The following is a 21808-nucleotide window of genomic DNA, read 5'->3' as shown; positions in this document are numbered from 1 at the left end:
CTGAAGTTCTAACTGCAGCCCTTGGAACTCTTACATAAAGGAAACCAGAGAAGACCTCCTCTTTATTAAAATACTGGATTGTTGGGAAAGTCACGATGCATTTTTACATAGAAAACATGACTTTTCCAACAACCCAACTGTTCGGTTTTGCTAAGATACTTACCTTACTGACGAGAATGTCTGTAGCTTCAAAATGCCTTCCATACATTTTGGGAGATTCACCAGGGATAGGTTCTATCTTGACACAGACCTCCTGTCCTTTTTTTGCAACATCCACTTGTTTATGGTTTATTTCAATACTTGTTACTATTCCAATGTCAACAAACTATAAAATAAAAACAAACTATAAAGTATACAAAGGAATCATGCCAGTAACAGATGCCATCACTGGAAAGCTGAAATAAAAACTTGAGCAGAAGTGTCTTTAAGATCTTAGCTCTGTGACCCTCATTACTAAGGATCTCCACAGTGTCACCTTCTCATTGGTAAACTACATGCCTTCTGGCCTTCATAAGCTGGCTGCACGGACAACAGAAGATGACTAACTGTTCTGGAAAACTTTGAAAATGTTCTATCAACCCACTGCAGTTTGCTATTTCTGCATGACTCCCACATAACAGGTGCATGTTCATTGGGAACAGCAGCCATAAAGGTTCTGTATCAACAATTAGCCAGGAGAGTGGTCAGTGATGAACAAGGGAGGAGAAGCAGCAGGGATGAAGTCAGGGAGGCAACTGGGGACACGCGGGGCCTTGAAGGACACAGTATGAACCACTGCATTTCATTCTGGGGATGAAAGAAGTTTGGGCAAGCGAATGATCGGATTTCACTTAGAGTCTGAGCAGGAGGAAAAAAAAAAAAACACTACTGCTTGTGGCATGAAGAAACATAGTAAATGAAAACAGGTGAGTATAGTTTGACTAAAACCTCACAGAAGATAATTTCTGCAAATAAATGGTCTAGCTCAATCCACTGAGAGGTACAGACGCAGTATGAGCCAGTGCTCAGATGATGTCCAAGCATCTTTTCCCACTGGAGGCAGGGGAGTAGCCGCTGAGTCTGGGGCATGTCACTACGCCAGAAAGGAATAAAGTGCCCCAGGTGCTGTGACAAAGACATACCAGCTGGCTTGAATGGCTTCCCACTAACTGGATAATTTTGGTATCAAAAATACTGGTAATAGACCTAGTACATCAAATTTTTAAGAAAACAATGAATATATAAGATAATGAGAAAGGACAGGGAGGAATATTTATAGAACGGGAGAGGAAATCAGTTTTGCAACCTTTTATGTAATAACTGACTTAAGCAAGGATTGCCAAAGATTACTAAGCCTTTCGGATGAAAGTTGTTGAGTAACAGGATATGCACAAGGGCTCAAAGTCCCCTTACAGACGAGTAATTACAAAGGGGGAAAGATCTGTCTCTTAGGAAAACCACCTGTATGTCCTATACAGAACACGGGAAGCACCTACATATACAAGTCTTTTCCAATATACGGGTTACTTTCACCAGTATCTTGTCATGAGAAAACAAATACAAGTTGAGAAATAACCTGTGAACAGGTTATGTTCTGAACTCTTAAAAATGGAAAGAGGACTATTCCTGATAGAAAAACCAAAATAACCAAATACAATGCATCTTTCAGGGACCCGAGGCCAAGTTAAGGAGGTGGAATTATTAAAAACATTTTGGGGAGAAGTGATGAAATGTGAGGACCATTAAGTATATGTTATCAAGTGAATACTGTTAGATATGCTAATCTAGAAGGGAATGTGAGTGCTTTGAAGTTTCAAAACATTTAAATGGCAACAATTTAAAGTAATTTGCAACTTTCACTAGCGATTTGAATCACTGATATCAGATGCTAAAAATCAACATTGAGGAACACTGGTATTTTAGCCATACCGAGGTATAAATTACAAGTGATGGGCTTTCCTGGATTTAAATTTTTGTTTGTCACCACTATTAGACTCCCATTTGCTGCTTTGAGAGAGGACAGATTTTAAAAAATACAACAGGAACTTACATTTTTGCTAGGGACACACATGGGTGTCCCCTGTTTCACCTGACCAGCTTCCACAGTCACTCCCATCACAATTGGATCTCGAGAATTGAAAATAAACTGAGGAAGGATTTTCATCTTGCAGGGAAATACTGCTATGTGCCTAAAAGGAAAAAAGAAAATCCAAGAATTTTTAAGCTTAAAAATCACTAAAAACAAGTACAGGTGACTATGAGGCGTTTCCTGTTAGATAACAGCAGCTTTCGTCCCTGGGCCCAGGAGACCAACAAGGATGATGCAGACACCTCAGAGGTAGGTGCTACAGATCATGGCTACCTTCATATGTTGCTTCATTTTCTCTTCATCATCTCCCCACCCCTCTTTCCATACAGGAGTGTTTTTGTACCCACAATCAAAGATCTGAGTCTTTGCCTTGAAGATAGAACTTTTACAAAACCTGTCAGAAATATGACAGTGTGACACGCATGTAATCTCTTCTGGGGGCCATAGAAATGCCATGCCATATCCTCCTTTCCTCACCATGTTCCCAAATAGGTTATTCAAAAGGCCAATATGTCCCTTTTAGCAAATGCTTAAAGTGCTTTTAAGGTCCTAGCAGCCTTCCTAATCAAATCTAAGTCTTTTTCACATTTCATGTCCTAAAGTAAATCCCAATCTACAGCCCATTATTTACCAGTGGCTCTACTTCTAAAATAGAGCCCAAATGGAGCCATCACTTCCCACAATGCTTCTGGCCTGACCCACCATTACATTCTGCCTGGACTATGGGACCCTCCTGATAGGCTCTTCTCACCAATTTCTTAACATACTCAGTCCTGCCAACTTCTCTGACCTCATTTCTTATCTTTCACCAATTTCACCATGTGAACCCATCTCTATTTGCCAGGAGTGTGCTTCTGCCTGGATACCCCAAACATGTGTGGATGGCTCACTTCATGCCCCTCTGTTATCTCTACTCCAATGATAGCCCTATGGAGATGAGCTGCTGCCTCCAACCACAAGATTTACTGTTCTCTCTTTATCTAGGAGAGCCAGACTGCTTTGCTTCTCATGTGTTTATTGCTTGTCTCTCCTCTGAATTCCAAGAGGAGGGACCTGCTTGGGGTCACTGCTGACTCCTGCAGTACCTGCAGCAGTGCCTGTACTAGGCACTCATGAGGTTTGCTAGGGAAAAGAACTTCCCTCCCATGGAATGTCTCACCTCATTTCCCAATATTCCACTCTAATTCTGTTACTTTCCTCTTATGCAATTCCAGATAAGAAACTCCAGCAAGATAAAGCCCACAGATGTAGTAGCTACTCACCAACTGACACCTGGTGCTACCAAATTGAAAATTTAAAAAAAAAAAAAAAAAAACAAGATTACAGACAGGACATTCCCATACTGCTGGAATGTCTCAGTTGTACAGGACTTGTAGTTTATAACACTCCACTTCAGGATGCAGCTGCTGGTACATGAGCAAATTCCCTGCTTCTGCTGTCTACATACTATTCTAGTATTTGGTAATTCTCAAATCAATTTCATTTTCAAAGATCCAGAGTCAGTAAAATCACCTACTTACTTAAATTCTTCTTGTTTCTGTTTCTTGTAGTCTTGTCTGTATTTTGTAAAGGCATCAAACAAATGATAAATAATTTCTGCACTAAAGATTCTAACTCCTAAACTATCAGCCATTTCTTGTGCATCTCGTTCAATTCTCACATCAAAGGCCAAAATTACTGCGTACCTGAAAGGTCAAAACACAAAGGTCATTCAATGAAAAATGGATCATTCATTCAACTGTCATAAAGGATAGTTCTACAAAAATAGGTGGGTAATATACAAGTCTTCAGAGCAGAAGAGAAATTACTTACTGAGGATCATGTTCTAACATCACCGAGGCCTTCATAACATCTTTTTTATGGACAGGGCCAATGTTAATGCCTGCATACTGTAAAAAAGAGTTTCCAAATTTAACTGCCTGTGTCAGGTAACAGAATCAGCACCACAAACCATGACAACCACTGACTGGTGGAGTTGGGTAGGAATACTCACGGGCACTTCTGATGTTTTCAAAAATTCCAGCAGAGCTTCCAGAGACCCCAATGTAGATGCCTGGACATAAACTCCTTTTTCTTCTAACTTGATAGCATTTAGTGTTTGCTTTAACTCGTGGATTAATTCATCCTTGAAAAGAAATTAAATTTGACAAAGGCTGTAGTCACACCTCTATCCAGCTGCTGACTAGAATTAAGCTATATTTTTTCTCTTTTTGATTAAGTACTCATCTGAAAATACAAAACAAAGGCTAAGAACGAGTAAAGCATAGCAGAACCCATGCTTGTATGGAGAGATTCAGGACCTTTATCTGAGCCGAGCCTCATTTCACCTTTAGACAAAGGTTTACTAACATTAAAATATGCTGATGTGTAGGCAGAATGAAGTAATTAAAATCACTGAAAAGCTAAAAGGATTGCAGAAACAATGTGTTGCGGTAGCCTAAAGGCTCTGTCTTAACGATGAAATGCCCTACCTAATTCCATGATCTGAGCATCCCTTTTTTCCACCACTGCTGCTCTGGAGATGGAACAGAGATTGTAACCACAGATGATGCCACTAAAGCAAAAGCTCATGCCATACTCAGGATGTCACAGAGACATCTGTCCTATTCTCACTGGCCCCATGGGGGCAAGTTCCCTGATGGCAGTGACCTGTATCGCCTAAATAATAATGGTGGTCCCAGACACTAGATCAGCCATGTGCTGGGATCTTCCTCTATTTGGCAAGTGAGCAAGTAAACTACGGTCCATAGTGTGCTTTTGTGAAACTACAATGGACTCATGGTCACGTGCTCCCATAAATAGACAGACTTTAAAATGACTCCTAGTGCCTAATTAGATTCTCTTTATTTCTGTCTAAATATTAAGGTATTTATGATCAAACTTCTACCTTCTGATTTCATTTTTTATTTAAATAAAAGGCATACTTCAAAATTCCAATGTCTCTACCAATTCATGTAACTGTACAAACTGAAGTAATTTAAGAGCACCATCTTATTTTGCTACAAGGTCACCAGATAAGGCTTCGCAAAGACAAGGTACCCATTTTATTCACCATTGCTAATGTGTACCCTCTGACACAAGGCAAAACTCAAATAGTTTTGGAGGGGAAAAAAATATTAAAATAACTTACTTTAAGAACTGGAATTTCATCTTCTTTATAAGCCACCAGGAGGGGTAAGCCAGCCAATGTTTTCTCCAGGTCTTTTCCAAGTATCTTCACCCCCTGAGCTGCTTCCACTTCTTTATGTTTTTCATACTGGTTCTACGGAGTTCAAAAAATTTTTGTTATATTTATTTGGTGAATGATTAGCAGTAGTAGATAACTGATATAAGACAGTATTTTCATGACCTTGGAGGTAGAGAAATATTTCTTTAACTAGACACAAAAAGCAATAATCTCAAAAGACTACTAAATTCAATATTAAAAGTAGTATTTGTTTCTCAAGGCATCATAGAAAAGGTAAGAGAGGATGTTGCAGTACAAATAATAAGGAATTAGTATCCTGGCTAGATAAAACACTCTTTTAAATCTAAAATAAAGACTGTCAATGCCAGTGCCTCCTTAGTGGCACAGGGGTTAAAGTCTCAGCGCTATCAAGTTATTGCCAGCCCCTGCAGCATGAGTTCGATCCCCGGCCAGGGAGCTAACTCACATGGCACAGCAGACCTCTCCTGTCTCGCTCACTGCTCCCCTCAGCAAGTGTATTTCAGTAAAAATCTGCCTGTTCTACTCCCCACTCTTTTCTCTGTTGAATCCTCTCACCCTCTACACCTATCTCTGGCCTGTACCCCAGTTCTTACATGCATAAATAAAAATGAATCTTTAAAGGAAAAAAAAAAAAAAAGACTGACAATACCACAGCAAAATTGGAATTTCACAAAGGAGTGATTTAAATGACTAAAAACATAAAATAATGACCAATCATATTTCAAGCAGGCAAGTGCAAACATTAACAGCAATGAGCTACACACTCACCAATAAGGCAAATTTAAAAACTTCTGGCATCAAAGAGCTGATGAAGATGTGAAATAATAACTCTAAAACTACAGTTCAAAGTGTAACTTGTTATATTCACAAAGGACAACAGAGTGGCCTTATCTAATAAGGCTCAAGATAAGCATAAGTAACAACTCAGTAATTCACTCCTGTGTACACACTCTGGAGAAAACTGTACAACTGCTCCAGGAGATAATACAATGAAGTTCAATGGAATAGGACTGTCAGTAATAACAAAAATTTAACAAGTGGAGACAGCCTACACTTTCCATCAATAAGAGAATAAAGAGAATAACCCGTAAGATTCATGCAATGGAATACCACACAACGAAAATGAATAGTTATATGCAACAAAATTGACAAATCTTAAAATTATTTTTTGACGGAAGAAGTCAGATACAAAGGAACACTATGATATCCATACATATTTTTATGGGTACACTCTCAGGTATTGTAACTAATTTTAAAAAGCAAGGATATTAGTAAACCGCCATAAAAATATGGCATAGTTAACTTTTACAGAGGGAGCTAAGATCAGGAAGAGGCATGAAGACAACTGTGGGGTGTTAGCATTGTTCTCATTTTCTACCTAATTGCACTTCCTAAAAATGTGTTAAAGTTATCCTCTGTTTTTAGTATGTTACTGTACGAATTTTTGATTTCAAAGAATTATTAATGATAAACCAGTTAATAAAGAACCAAAACAATATAATCTTTGGGCCTCCCTGGTGGCGCAGGCGGTTGAGTGCCGCACTGTGAAGCTGTTCGCAGCCTCTGCACCGCAGGTTTGATCCCGGTTGGCCAGTGAGAATCCCACATGGCACGGCAGATCTTTCCTGTCTCGCCCGCTGCTCCCCTCAGCAGTGTATTTCTTCAGCCTGCCTATTCTGTACCCCGCTGTTTCTGGTAAATCCTCTCACCCTCCCGTGCATCTGGCCTGTACCCCACCACTTGTATAAAAAAAAATATATAATCTTTATAAAAAGTTCAGTTGGTAAACAGGAACCTCCCAAATAGGAACCTCCCTACATGTCCACTGACAGATGAGCCTCGCTTTATGGCAACATCTAAATAAAAGTCAAGACAGATGTATTGCACATTAAGCCAAGTAGTTCTCAAAGTGAGAAAACAACCTTAGCAGAAAACAACCTCGTACAAGTGCATACGTGTCAACACTACAACCTTGGCTTACCTTTACTCGTAATTCCTTCATAGGAGGAGGCAACAGAAGGCCTCGAATCTGAGTTACGATGGGCCCTTCTACTCCAGGAACAATAATTGTATCTCCTTCCTTCAAACGCCCATTGATCAATATTACATCTATAGTGGTGCCCATTCCTGGGAGAGCCTTAACCTGAGACACAATATTGCAAAGAGATTGAAATATATACTAAAATACACCTCCTTGACTAAATGTAAAAGTAGAAAACATCCCCACCCTAAAACTTATTTTTTTTAAAAAGGCAATAAACCGAAAAGTTGACTGTTATTACCTCCATCACCTGAGCCCTCAGCTCTTCACAGTGCGCAAGTCTCTTGCTCAACATGGTCTGAGTTAACTCGACAAGAAGGTAGATCAGACTTCCCATGCCATCACCAGTATGTGCAGAGGTAGGTACCAAGGACACAAAAGTGCGGGGATCTTTATTCTCATAAAACAAAGCCGCATTCAAACCCTAGAGACATGAAAAGCAAAATCATTCCAAAAATCATGCTGCGAAGGTAGGTATCCAAGAATAGAAACTAACTAGAAATTAGATATATAAATGGCTACTCATTCTGAAGCTCCTCAAAAAAACCTCCAGAAAAGATCGTACATAGTCTGTAGATATTAATTACATTACAGAAAAGCCAACTCAGTTTTCAAAATTTAAATATCCAAACTACAAAGAGAGATCTTCGAACTGTCAACTGATATTAATAAAGGATAGTATAAGGGGGGCCTCCCCGGTGGCGCAGTGGTTGAGCGCTGGGTTGCAAAGCTGCCCACAGCCTCTGTAGCGCCAGTTCGATCCCCGGCTGCTCCCCGGCCACCGGAGGAGGGTCCCACATGGTGTGCAGACCTCTCCTGCCGCCCGCTGCTCCCCTCAGCAGTGTACTTCATCAGTCTGCCTGCTCTACTCTCCATTCTGACTCTGGTGAATTTTCTCACCCTCCCACGCTTCTGACTGTACCCAATGCTTGTATAAAATAAAAATAAATAAATCTTTTAAAAAAAAAAAAAAGGATAGTATAAGGGGAAAGAATGAAAAACACTAATAACCATTAGAATAGAGCCAGTATTGATGAAAATACTAACTTTATAGTAAATATAACGAAATGAAAGAAAATATTTTATGATATAGGTTCTTAATAAACAAGGGAAAACTTTCTTACCTGCTGTGCAAATTCCACAATAATAGCCTTTGCTCGCTCCTCAAATTCATCTTTTGTATTCTTCTTCTGCTTTTTTAAAGTAGCAGCCACATCAGAGTCAGGGCTCTTTTTCCAATCATACAGCCTATCAATCTGGAAAAGTCTTTTCGTAAGAAACACCTCTAAAAGATTAAGAACACTCAGGAATTTAACTAAGATTAAAAGCTCCAGAAAATTCCAAGTGTGTGTATACATGGTATCTATACACACACCATGGTCTCCATATCCAGATGTATGAATTATTCTATTGCACCTAAAGTCCTTTATACCCTGGCCTGTGTATTTTCTTAAACTAGAAACAGCTGAGGTTATCATGCACTCAGCCTCCAACCAGTTCATGAGAGGCTCCAAGCGACTTAAGATAAGCTCCTAGTATTACTACCATGTGACCACCACACATTATTTGAAATCCAAAGTGGTTTTATTAAGCACACAGGGACACAGGTTAATTACAGCAAATACCATCACCAAGAAATTATATATCAAGAAAACAAAGTAAAAAATGAAGTTATTTCTTACTTCAGAAAATAGCCCATTTTAACTGCCTTACTGATCAAATTAGAATTAAATTTTGCTTAATTTCACAAACTTTCCAAAAGTATGATAGAGAGGAAAATTATTTAATAGTAAAAGCAAAAAAAAAAAAAAATCTAGTGGATTAGCTTAAAGTTATCATATAAAAAAAGGAGACTAATCTGAAAATTACTAAGGAGAAATATGAGTAAGCTGACACAGATTGACAAATGATAAAGATGATATTTTGCATGAGGTTATTATACTCAAAAGTTGTTATAACCCACTGACTTTAAAAGAAAAACATAAAACCTATAGTTTAAAAATTTGTAATCTGAAGTGAAGAACTTATTGGATGAGCTTAATAGCAATTACACACTACAAAGTATTAGTGATCCTGAAGATAGAGCAATAAAAAATATCCCGTCTGGAACATATGGAGAAAAAAAAGATCAAAGGGGAAAAAAAAAAACTTTACTTGTGGGGACACTATTAAGAGAAATAACTCAATTTGTAGAGAAGTCCTAGAGTGGGAAAATAGAGCAGGAAAACATCTCAGTGAGTAACAACCCAGAATTTAAAAAATGTGAGGAAGACTTTAAGTCCATAAATCTATGAAAAATCAAACCCAAATAGCATAAAATAAACTATTATAAAGTCACATTGATGAAACTCTTAAAATATCCTAAAAGCAGTCAAAGACAAAAAAAAAAAGACAGCATTACTTATGAGAACAAAAAATGAGTAAATACCAGAAAGCAAAGATAAAGTAAAAACATTTTTAAACCCACAATTCTGTATCAAGTGAAAATATTCAGAAGATATTTTTATCTAAATTGATAATAATAAAGACACAAACACATCTAACCAACACTTAGAAGGAAATTAATATCCTTTAAATTCTTAAAAACAAGTATCAATGATCTAAACCCCCACCATAAAAATTGGAAGAGCAAATGGAAACAGAAGAATATGATAAAATGAATGCTAGAAACCAATGAAATACAGACAATAGAGAATACCAATAAAATCAAATAGGGAATATCAATAAAACCAAAAGGGTTATTTTTAAAAATACGAAATTCTTTATTTAACTGAAATAACACTGCATTATGTTTCAGGTATGCATCACTAAAAATCAATGTATATATGTACCACATAAATTCACCACTGAACATCCAATTCTATGCTTCACACCATTTCCCCTTTGTCCCAAATTAAGGACTCCCCTCTTTCCCTGTTGGTAGCCACTAATTAGTATAATAGTTCAAGTTTATTTTTATTTAGTTTCCCTGTTTGTTTTCTCTGTATACCACATATCTGTGAAATCATATGGTGATTAATTTTGTAGGGTTTATTTTACAAGCATAATTACCCTCTAGGATCCATCCATACTGTGAAATGGCAGAGTTTTCATCTTTTCTTTTTCTTTGAACATTAGAAATCCTTTATGCATCTTACACCTGTACAGCATGCCACTGTGTATATATACACCACATCATTATTCACTTGTCAGTCAATGGGTACTTAGATTGTTTTCAATTTTTGTCTACCATAAGTAATGTGGCAGGTACATGGGGGTTCATAGGTCCCTCTGAATTAGTGTATGGGTGGTGGGAGGGAAAATACCCACAAGTGGGATAACTGGATCTAATGGAGTTTCTATTTTAATTGCTTGATGAATCTCTATACTGCTTCCCATAGCTGTACCACTTTACATTCCCACCAACAGGGTTTCCCTTCTGCTACATTCTCTACAACACTTGCTTCTCATCTTTTGGATAGCAACCGTTCTCACAGGTATGAGGTGATATGTCATTGCTGCTTCGATTTACATTTCCCTAAAGAGAAGACATTTTTTTCAAGTGCTTGTGGCCATCCATATGTCTTCATTGTGTAGAAGTGTCTATTCAGATCCCCTGTCCATTTTTTAATTTGGTTATTTGGGACTTGATATGAAAGACATTGCAAGTGTCTTTCCATTTTAATGTAAACTTTTCACTGTGCAGAAGCTTTTTAGTATGATATAGTTCTGTTTCTTTTTGCTTTTGTCTTCCTTGCCACTGGAGTCCCTACACACATCTCTAAGGTTCATATCAAGGAGTATAACTTGTTTTCATCTCTGTATTTAATGGTTTCTAGCCTCACATCCACATCTTTAATTCATTTTGAATTTATATCTGTGTATGGTGTTAGATAATGGTCTAGTTTCACTTTTTGTATGTGGCTGTCCTGTTTTGCCAACATCATTTATTAAACAGACTTTCTTTGTTCCATTGTAAGCTCTTAACACCTTTGTGGTAAATTTGTTGTCCATATGTGTGTGTTTTATTTCTGGACTCTCAATTCTCTTCCATTGATCTATTTTTACTCTACCACCAACCTGTTTTAATCATTATTGCTTTGCAGTATAGTTCAAAGGGAATCTGATACCTACATTTTTACTCAAACATTTTTGTTAAATGGGGTTTTTGTAGCTCCAAATGAATTTTTTTATTTTTGTTCTATTTCTGTAAAGAATGTCATGGGATTTGATAAGGACTGCTTTGGATTTGCATATGCTTTCAGTAATATAGCCATTTTAACCGTGTTAATTCTTCCAATCCATGAACACAGAATACATAGAATTCTATACTAGCAAAACATAAAATACCTGAATAACACCACACCTACTTAAATTCCGTGGTGATGTGATTTTACTTGTTAGATCAAACACTTAATAAAATAATACCATTCCTACACAAACTCTTTCAAAAAACAGACAATACTCAACCTCATCTTTGTGAGTTCAATACTGCAATGACATCAAAACCAGACAAAAAAATATTACAAGAAAATTATATACCAAAGCCACTCATGGATACAAAAATGTTAAAAAATTAGCAAGTAAAATCCAGGATTTGTATTAGTAATGCAGGGTTGGTTTAAGATTCAATAATCAACAGTAATAACAAATGTTGCTGGAAAAAGTATATATCAACACACAAAACACTCAATCGAGACACAAACCGTACACCCATCACAAAAATTAATTCAGAATGGATCAAAGATATCAATGTAAAACACAAACTATGAGCCTTCTAGAAGGTATCATAAGAGAAAACCTAGATGACCTTGGCTATGGTGATGACTGGTTAGATACAACTCGATGACTCGTTAAAGAAAAAGTGAAAGCTAGATACAATTAAAATTAAAACTTCTCTGTGAAAGATCATGTTAAGAGAATGAGACAATGAGCTACAGAGTGGGAGAAAATATTTGCAAAAAACACATCTGATAAAAAACTGGTATCCAAATATACAAAGAATTCAACAAGACAAACCAATTAAAAAATGGGTCAATGAGTTTAACAGACACTTTACCAAAGATGTACACATGGCAAATAAGCCCATAAACAGATGTCTCATATCTTAACACAATCAGGGAAACATAAAATAACAAAATGCCACTACACACCTATTAGAATGGACAAAATCCAAAACACTAACAATACCATATGATGGTGAGTATGTGGAACAACACAGAATTTAACTGTTGTGGGAATACAAAATGATACAGTAACTTTGACAGTTTCTTACAAAACTAAACATACTTTATCATCTAGTCATCACACACCTTGGTATTTAACCAAGAGTTAAAAGCTTACGCCACACAAAAACCTGCACATGAATGTTTACTTTATTTATAATGCAAAACTTAGCTGTCCTTCATGGGGTGGATGGATAAATTGTGGTGTATCTGGACAATGAATATTATTCAGTGCTAAAAAGAAATGAACTGCCAAGCCATGAAAAGACACGGAGGAAACGTTAATGCATAAACAGTAAGTGAAAGAAGACAACTTGAAAGGACTACATACTGTAGGAGTCCAACTACATGACATTCTGGAAAAGGCAAAACCATGGAGACAGCGGATACATGAATGAATAGGTAAGGCACAGAGAATTTTTAGGCAAGAAAATACTATGATACCATAATGATGTATATATGTCATTATAAATTTGTCCAAAGTCATAAATGTACAAGAGTGAATGAACCCTAATGTAAACAATGGACTTTGGGTGATTCTTATATGTAAATGTAAGTTCATCAAGTGTATCAAACGTACCACTCTAATAGAAAGGGAAACTCTTATACTGGGGAGGATGTGTATGGGTGGGTTTGTGTATGAATATCAATTTTTCTGGGAACTTTAAAATGCTCTTAAAAAAGGAAAATCTTACATAGAAAGTTAGTAAATCCCCACAAAATATCAAGTCAATTTTGTTAATAAAGGAGAAAAGTCACATGAACATTGAGATGCATTATATGTATCTGACAAAAATCATCATTCATAACAAAAGAAATAAGGCCAGAAAACACTAAGCAACCTATATAAAGAAACTTCCCTTAACCTAATAGCATTTACAAAAAAAAAACCCTTACAACTGATAAAACTTATGATGAAGGATCAAACGCTTGCCCCCTAAGATCAAGAAGAAAGCAGGGATGTCTATTATCACTTCTATTCATCATAGTTCTACAAGTCTAGTTAGTACAGTAAGGAAGAAAAAATTCACAGAACGTACAGATAAGGGAAAATATACAACAGTAATTGCAGATAACATAGTAGCATATCTAGAAAATCTCACAGGATCTACAGAAAAAGTTACTAGGACTAATCAGTGAATTTAACAAGCTCACAATATAAAAGGTCAATATGTAAAAATCAACTTTCTATGTAAAAGTGACAATTAAAAATTCAAATTTTAATGCTATTTACAATAGTATCAAAACTATGAAATACTAGAGATAAATTTAGAAAAATTGGTCTAACTCACTGACAATGAAACTACAGAATATTGCCATGAGAGTAAATATTGCTCCCCTCAGCAATACATTTCAGTGGATCCGCCGGCTCTGCTCCCCACACTACCTCTGGTGAATCCTCTCACCCCCTTCACCTCTGGCCTATACCCCAGTTCTTGTACATATAAATGTTAAAAAAAATAAAATGTCAATTCTCCCAGAATTTTATCTATAAATTAAATACAATCTCAATCAGAATCCTCAAAGCTTTTTGTAGAAACCGAAAGTTGAAGAACTTAACACTACCTAATAAAGGCATGAACATAGTGATCAATGAAAGAAGATAAATACTAAGACATACACACACGTCTATATAGCTACATAAATTGTCAACAAATTTACAACAAAGATTTCAAAGTAATTCAACAGGGAAAAGAGTAATATTTTCAACAAAGATTTTGAATTAAATATTTATGTGGAAACAAGTAAAGCTTGACCCTCATTACATATCAAGCACAAACATCAAATGTATTTATCAAAATGTTAAATATCTACAAACAGTGGAGAAAATCTTCATGATCTTGGGGTGGGAAAAGATTACTTATATAGAAAACAAGAAACAAATTATTTAAAAATCCCCAAATTGGATTTTGCCACAATTAGAATGTTCAGTTATTTAAAATACACAACTAAGAAAGTGAAAAACTAAGTTCTTAACTACAAGAATATATGTGAATTGTATAAAGGACAGAAGACAAATATAAATAAAGAATGCTTAAAGCTCAACACTAATAAAAAATGAGCATTAGGCTTTAAATGAACACTTCAAAAAGAGGGCATTGACAAGATATCTGATACCATCAGTCACCATGGAAACTCAAACTACAGTACTTAAGCTCTATACAGTTATCAGAATGGCTACAGGCAGGGCAAGTGTCAGCAAAAATGTGCAGAAACACTGGAACTCCCATACAAGGCTCATTCAAATGTACAATGGTAGAATCTCTTTTGAAAAATGTGTCAGTTTCTCATAAAATTGAACATATGTATACCATATGATTTAGCAATTCTATATTTACTCAAAGTAAATAGAAACAAATGTCTACAAAAGGACTTACACAGACATGTTTGTAGCTGCTTCATTAGTAACTTAAAATTGGAATCAACCCCAATGTCCTTCAATCATAAATACATAAAACTATGTTATCACTCATATAATAAAACATAACTCAACATAAAAAGGAAAAAATCTATAATAACATGGATAAATCTATGAGTAGTGAAAATGACAAATATAATCCACATGCTGTACAATTCCACTAATATTATTTTAAAAAAACAGGCAAAACTAGACTGTGTGATAGATAGATCAGTGTTTGGGACTGGAAATGTGGGCAGGCTGCCTGTAAAGAACATTCTGGGAATATGGAGATGTTCTATATTCTGAAAGATGATGGCCATCTGTATACAGAAATGTGACAAAATAAACTGTATACTTAGCATGAGTTTTTACTAATACAGAAGTTCATTAGTACTTTTGAAATCATTCAAAAATTAAGAAGCTTTTTTTTATAATTTAATTTTCCAAAAGAGCTTAACTTACCTTATTGAGTGCAACAATGAAGGGGCATTTTTTAGATTTCAGAAGGTTGATAGATTCAATTGTCTGGGGCTCCAAACCGTGCATAATATCAACAACTAAAATGGCAATATCACAAAGAGAGCTTCCTCTGTTTCTCAGATTACTATTGAAAAGAGGAAAAAGATACATAAATAGCAATCTTGAAATGAATACTTTCACTTGTCAAATTTTTAATTTCTTTGTAAAGCCTAAATAAAAAGAACAAAATGAAGTACATGCATTAAATTCAAGTGCCATTAGCCCTTAACTTGCCAAATGCTTATCTGACAGTGAACTGACATCAGTTGGAATGAGTTAGTTCCAGCAGTTACTCCAATATTTCTGCCAATTTTACTGACCAAGTTTTTTGCGCTAAGGAATATGGCCAAGAGGCAACAGGATAAAATTCCACCTGTAATGGGTTTCACAGGAGATAGACCAGGTATGTATTAGGATTTGCTCTTTCAAAGTAGAATACTTCTCTCTATAAAAAACAAGTATCCATATAAAATAGTACTAAATCAGTGAGGCACAAATGAGGATTAGTAGTTACTGGGACTACAGATCTTAAATACTATCCAAAGATTAAAGACTAGCAAACACCTTACCATCTCTGAACTTTTAGACTTAAATTTTCAAGCAATTTGCTTGATGACAGAAGATTTAAATGGTTCTTACCTGAAAGACTCATGCCCTGGAGTATCAATAATCAGCATTCCGGGTATCCGTACATTCTCTCTATCAAACTAGAAAAGGTGGGGAAAAGTGGAGAGTTTACAGAAGTCAAAACACTGAAAGTTTCTTTACAGAATAATTATTCTGCAATGACAACTTAACACACCACTTTTTTCCCCAAATGAACAGTTTCAAAACAAGTCAATCAATAAAGCACAATATTTCCATTAATATTAAAGAGTTTTGCCCAAAAAACCTGCAATGACAAAAAGATTCCCTTTATTAAAGTCACAAAATATGGTACAGTCTAAATTTGAGAAGATTAATAGCAACAATAACACAGAAGTTCTCCAAGAGTGATTATCTATTATGTAAAAAAATACTAAGATGTTCTTAGTGTTTGGAAAATTTATCTGATCCAATTTTAAAGCAATTTCAACTCTTGAGAAATATCCCAGGGTGTGTTTTTAAAGAAAATTTACCCACTGACTTTAAAATATTAAATAGATTCAGACCTTGCCTCATTCAAGTATCTTAAGTACTTGATTTTTTTTGACAAAAGTATATAAAAATTACAAGACGCCTGACATGGACATGCTCTTTTAAGCTTCAAATCTCGCTCTCAAACACACATAACTTTTAAGATTTTGTTCATTTATAATTTCTGTCAATCTCCAAATAACTTTACAAAATTTTATTTCCTAATCTATGTTAAAATGACTCAAATTCAAAACTTCGCAAATTCACATTCTGGTGGTCTAAAATCAACATTTATTCAGCATTGTCATTGTTTACTTTAGTGCATGGAATATAAACACTGTAACTACTTTGTCACATAAAGGTTATCCTGAGAACTTTAATACAGGCCTAACAAAAAATCATGCTTTTTAACTATGTTCTAAAATAACATCAGATTTTGAGTTATGGCAACTGGTAGAATAAGCTATAATAAACTACTCTAATACATAGAAATACCAGATTAAATACAACCACAATTAATATTACAAATTTGAAAAGCTGTTAACTGTTCCAAAAATATATATTTTAAATTACATACTGAAATGTGACACAACATAACTGAAAAACTGACCCACAACAACCAACAACAAAACACACAAAGGTCAAAACTGACATTCTGGGCCTCCCTGGTGGCACAAGGGGTAAAGATGCTAGAAAGCTATCCACAGCTACTACAGCACGAGTTCGATCCCCAGCTGGCCAGGGAGCTACCCACAAGGCACAGCACACCTCTCTTGCTCCCCTTAGCAGTGTACTTTAGTCAATCCGCCTGTTCTGTTCCCCGCTCTGTCTCTGGTGAATCCTCTCACCTCCCACACCTCTGGCCTGTACCCCAGTTCTTGTATGCATAAATAAATAAATCCTTAAAAAAAAACTGACTTTGTAAGATGAAGACCACAAAATAACTCAATTTTCAGAAACCTGAGTAATATTCCCATTATTCCTTCCATAAGGATTTACCAGAAAGCAAAGTTTGTAAAATACAATCTCAAAAAAAAAAAAAGACAAAAACTGGAGTAATAAGCAGAGACCCTTCCTATATACAAAACTAAAAAGATTAAAAAAGGAATAAAGGAGAATACCAGCATGTAATAATATATGTTGTATGTGTCAGTTATCAATTTATTACTTTTCAGTTCCAAATATACCACTTTCACCTGTTCTGTGATAATAGAACTAGGGAATTAGTTTCAAGGCTCAGATCCAGGTCTGGAGCAGGTAATATATAAGATGAGTCTAGAACATCCTGTTATATCAGACACCATGAATGCAACCAAAGAACAATAAGACTACTTTAATTCTATCAAAAAGACTCAGGAGTCAACCACTGGACAAAGATAATAACAGAAATGCATTAAAACATAGTTGATATTTAAATGTCTATGTGTATAACACCGAACCAAACTGGTCTTTTTTTTTTTTGTGGGACGCTCGCCGGTGGCCGGGGATCAAACTGGCGCTGCAGAGGCGGCGGGCAGCCTCGCAACCCGGCGCTCAACCACTGCACCACCAGGGAGGCCCACACTCTTTATTTTAAAAGGTAAAGGATCAGGTCTTTCCTATATTATGTATCACTGAGTAACCCAACAGCATGTTGGGTAGAGTATCTCTATTATGTAATCCAATAAAGATGGATGATGGGATTGAACTAGCAACATTTTGCAATCCCTACTTATATTAAAAGATAGATATTACATAAAAGTACTAGAAGAGGGCTCTGAATGGAAAGGAGCATAGACTGCTTCTGAGATTACTGGCAAATTTCTCTCTCAACATAGGTATAACGCAAAAGATATTTGAATTATAATAATTAAGCTTTACATAAATCTTTACTGTATTGTATTAAGCATAAACTAGAGAAAAAATATACATATAATCAATTAAATAGAAGGAAGATTATGTTCAAGCATGGAGAGTAACGACATACTCTAATTTCAGAATACTTATTGCCTCTTGGAGCAAGAGGGAAAGAAATGGAATATGAGGATTCCTACAATATCTGATGTTTTATTTCATATATAAAAAGATCTGAAGCAAAACAAGGCAAGATAATACATGCAATGTTGGTCTGTTATACTGTCATGTTCTTTTTTTCTAGGTTTGTATTTTACACATAATTTATAAAACACACAAAATACAATTTACTTACATTTTTAATCATCTTAGTCTGTTCATTAATAGCTTCAAGGGGAACATTGGTGGCCCCAATTTGCTGTGTGATACCACCTGCTTCACCATCTTGTACATGTGTATGACGTAGCTGGAATAAGACAGCAAATTCAGATTTGTATTTTGAAATATAAAAAGAAGCAAAAGCAAAAAGGAAGCTGTAACCTATCTGTTGTAAAGAGAACTGCCTAATGTGTTATGCTTTTTTTAGAAAGTATTATTCATTCATAATAAAATAAAAATATTTTACAATGTTAATTAGTTTTTAATGTAAAAGGCTGAATCAATGCACAGAAAAATTTCTTACTTTATCTAGAATTTTTGTCTTCCCTGTATCCACATGTCCAAGTACACAAATAACAGGGGCTCTTAGCTTTTCCGTATTTACAGTTTTACTATGCTCAAGTCGCCGTTTCTAAGAATGAAAAAAAAAAAAAAAAATCACAAGTATTATTTCAAATCATACTATCATTATTTTCCTTTATTTTGCCTTAGCAAGAGAATGTCGCAGCCTATATTCAAGTTCTTTGCCGACTTAATTACATGTGATTGCATCTTACAACATGAAGTTTACAATCTAATTCTCATCATAGTACCTTTGGAGGAGAAACCTGTTTATACAAATGTCAAACTGCACCATTAAACAGGAATAATGGTACCAAGTGTCAGCTTAAATTTTCTGAACACTTTCGTGCATGGTTGTTTTATCTAACTTACATGGTAGTTAATGTAAAAAGATACACAGTTGCATCCATAAAAAATCATTAATGGACCATGAAGAATAATAACTGGGGCTTTGGTGGTCAGCATGGTGTGACAACATACATTTGTAGAGGTGTAAACCTGTACCCATAAAACATACATAGTATTGTAAATCAATGTTACCTCAATAAATATATTTTTTAAATGAAGAACTATAAAAAAGTAAAGCCGTTTATTTCAAAACTTAAGTGTCACAAAATTTATAAAACTTAGAATTATAAGTATTTACTAACATCTCAGTCTATGATGAGAAATTAATTTCCTACATTCTCAAGATAATACCACTTCTATATAAGCCACTAAACTTATCCTTGAATCACAATGTATTTCTTTGTAACATTTACCTAAATACTTAAATTTCCTGAAGACAACAAAAACACATGACAATGATCCTTTGAAATGACAAGTTTTTCTAATATAACAAAGCTGGCAGGCAAATTGAAAGATTTGGATCAAAACTCCAAAGTAATGTCATTTACAACTAAAAATCAACATTTAAAAATCATTTTTTTGTGGGTAAAGCCAGGGATGCTGTTAAACATCCTAAAATAGAGCAGCCCCCCCCACCGAAAAACCACAAAATGACAATATATATAACAGGGTTAAAAGAAACCTCAATTTATAATAGACCATCTTAGTTCTTTAGGAATTCAGGAAACTTATCCCTGTCTAGACTTTTAAAGGCAAACAAAAGATAAACAGGCATTAAAAGCAAAATTTTTAAAAATTAGGTAATAAATACTGAATGATTCACACATGTGGAAAATAAACAACAACAAAAAAGCAAAGGAACTAAACCAAAACAAACTTAGATATTTGATTGCAGAACTAAGGCTATCAGAGGGGGAAGGGTGGGATGGGTATCAAAGGAGGAGGGGGCCCTATGGACTGGGGCACAGAGTTACTGGTGCTTTGGTTGTATGTGTGGTGTGGTAATAACACACGTCTGAAGAAGTATGGCCTTATACCCCTAGAACATATACAATGCAGAAAACCAATATTATCTAATAAAAGCAAATTAAATTTAAATAAAGACAAAAATATAACTACACATAAAAAAAACCTACAATGCTCACAGCTTTAAGTAGTTCAGCATCCTCAAGTAAACTAATTAAAAATTTCTCTTGATATCTACAGCATTAAGTAGGAAAAGTTAAGTTACATGTAGGCTGTACCAAACAGAAGCCTCATTAACAGCAGATTTAAACAACAAAAGTGATCAGATGCCTCAGACTGACTAACCTCAATATGCAAGGCAAACACTTTAATATTTATAACTAGAGTGCAAATGCTCAGCATACTTTACATACTTATAAGCCATCAAAGATCACATTAAAATTTGAGTAAAACATTTGAGAAAAAAAAAAAAAAAAAAAAGAGGCAGGCACCAGTCTAACTTAGGTGAGAGAATGAAGTTCCTGGGTTCGCAAGTGTCAAAGACCTATTACGTTTCAACATCAGTGCTTGTGAAGCACTACTCACTAAAAGCCTGCAGGTACAGAGTACAGTCCGAATGATCAGAGGAGTGGAAAGAAAATGAATAAAGAGAATACGAAAAATAAATACCTCAATCCTCCGTTTTGCTTTGTCATAAGCCCTTTCTTCTTTAGTTCGATCATCATCAGAGTCATATTCAGATTCTGAGCTCACTTCTTTACTTAGTTTTTTATCTAAAGTTTTTCCAGAATCTTTTTCATCTGACACCTTATCATCATCTTCATCACCTTCACTGCCTTCACTCTCTACTTCTTCTTCTTCCTCTTCGCTCTCCTCATCCTCCTCCTCTTCCTCTTCCTCCTCCTCCTCGTCTTCAGGGTTTTCTTTTACTTCAATATGTACTGTGGTTCCTTCTTTCAAGAAAACAAAGGGATTTTAAAACAAATGAAAGATTAAAATGAGAGATTTCTATAAAGACAATAAGGAAACAATACTGAGCAAAGGCAATAACACTGTATCATGAATTCCAAATTAATGCTTTCATGCATCGTAAATGAAGTGTTTGTCTACATGCTACAATGGAGATTATGATTTAACAGTAAAAATTTAATGCATTAATCCACACTTTCTCTAATAAGGAAAATCATTACTAAGCCAGTACAAGAAAGGACAAAACCCAGGGAGGTGAATACAATGCTTAGTACTTCTTTCTCCCTAGGCCCACTTGCTCATTCTAGAGGAGGCAGTTGAAAAGCTAAGCAGTTTTTAATAGCCTCTCAGTGCTTGGAGGTCCAGACATTGGGAATTCAGGCCTACCAAAGAGTCAGGGGGACTAAGGGGAAGG

At 35.5% G+C, this 21808-nt stretch overlaps 1 protein-coding gene across 2 annotated transcripts in view; it reads right to left on the bottom strand.

Moving 5' to 3' along the window:
- EIF5B (eukaryotic translation initiation factor 5B) overlaps positions 1–21808 on the bottom strand; it is a 65746-nt gene that overhangs the window by 6286 nt on the left and 37652 nt on the right. Inside the window, exons 10-23 of one of the 2 annotated variants that reach the window (XM_054701907.1) lie at positions 21094–21374; positions 19073–19180; positions 18746–18856; positions 16081–16148; positions 15385–15526; positions 8442–8573; positions 7559–7741; positions 7258–7419; positions 5199–5330; positions 4062–4193; positions 3881–3957; positions 3589–3753; positions 2030–2168; positions 164–325 (exon numbers count right to left, since the gene is read on the bottom strand). In XM_054701907.1, coding sequence (XP_054557882.1) covers positions 164–325; positions 2030–2168; positions 3589–3753; positions 3881–3957; positions 4062–4193; positions 5199–5330; positions 7258–7419; positions 7559–7741; positions 8442–8573; positions 15385–15526; positions 16081–16148; positions 18746–18856; positions 19073–19180; positions 21094–21374 — 1994 coding nt within the window. Of the gene's footprint in view, positions 1–163; positions 326–2029; positions 2169–3588; positions 3754–3880; positions 3958–4061; positions 4194–5198; positions 5331–7257; positions 7420–7558; positions 7742–8441; positions 8574–15384; positions 15527–16080; positions 16149–18745; positions 18857–19072; positions 19181–21093; positions 21378–21808 lie in introns of both variants that reach the window. The other variant, XM_037527963.2, reaches the window with a different exon arrangement.

This window comes from Talpa occidentalis, unplaced genomic scaffold (assembly GCF_014898055.3).
Source record: "Talpa occidentalis isolate TD23 unplaced genomic scaffold, MPIMG_talOcc4v2.1 talOcc4.5, whole genome shotgun sequence".
NCBI classification, from domain to species: domain Eukaryota; kingdom Metazoa; phylum Chordata; class Mammalia; order Eulipotyphla; family Talpidae; genus Talpa; species Talpa occidentalis.
The sequence above is the reverse complement of the archived record's forward strand: the minus strand, read 5'-3'. Positions and strand labels throughout refer to the sequence as shown.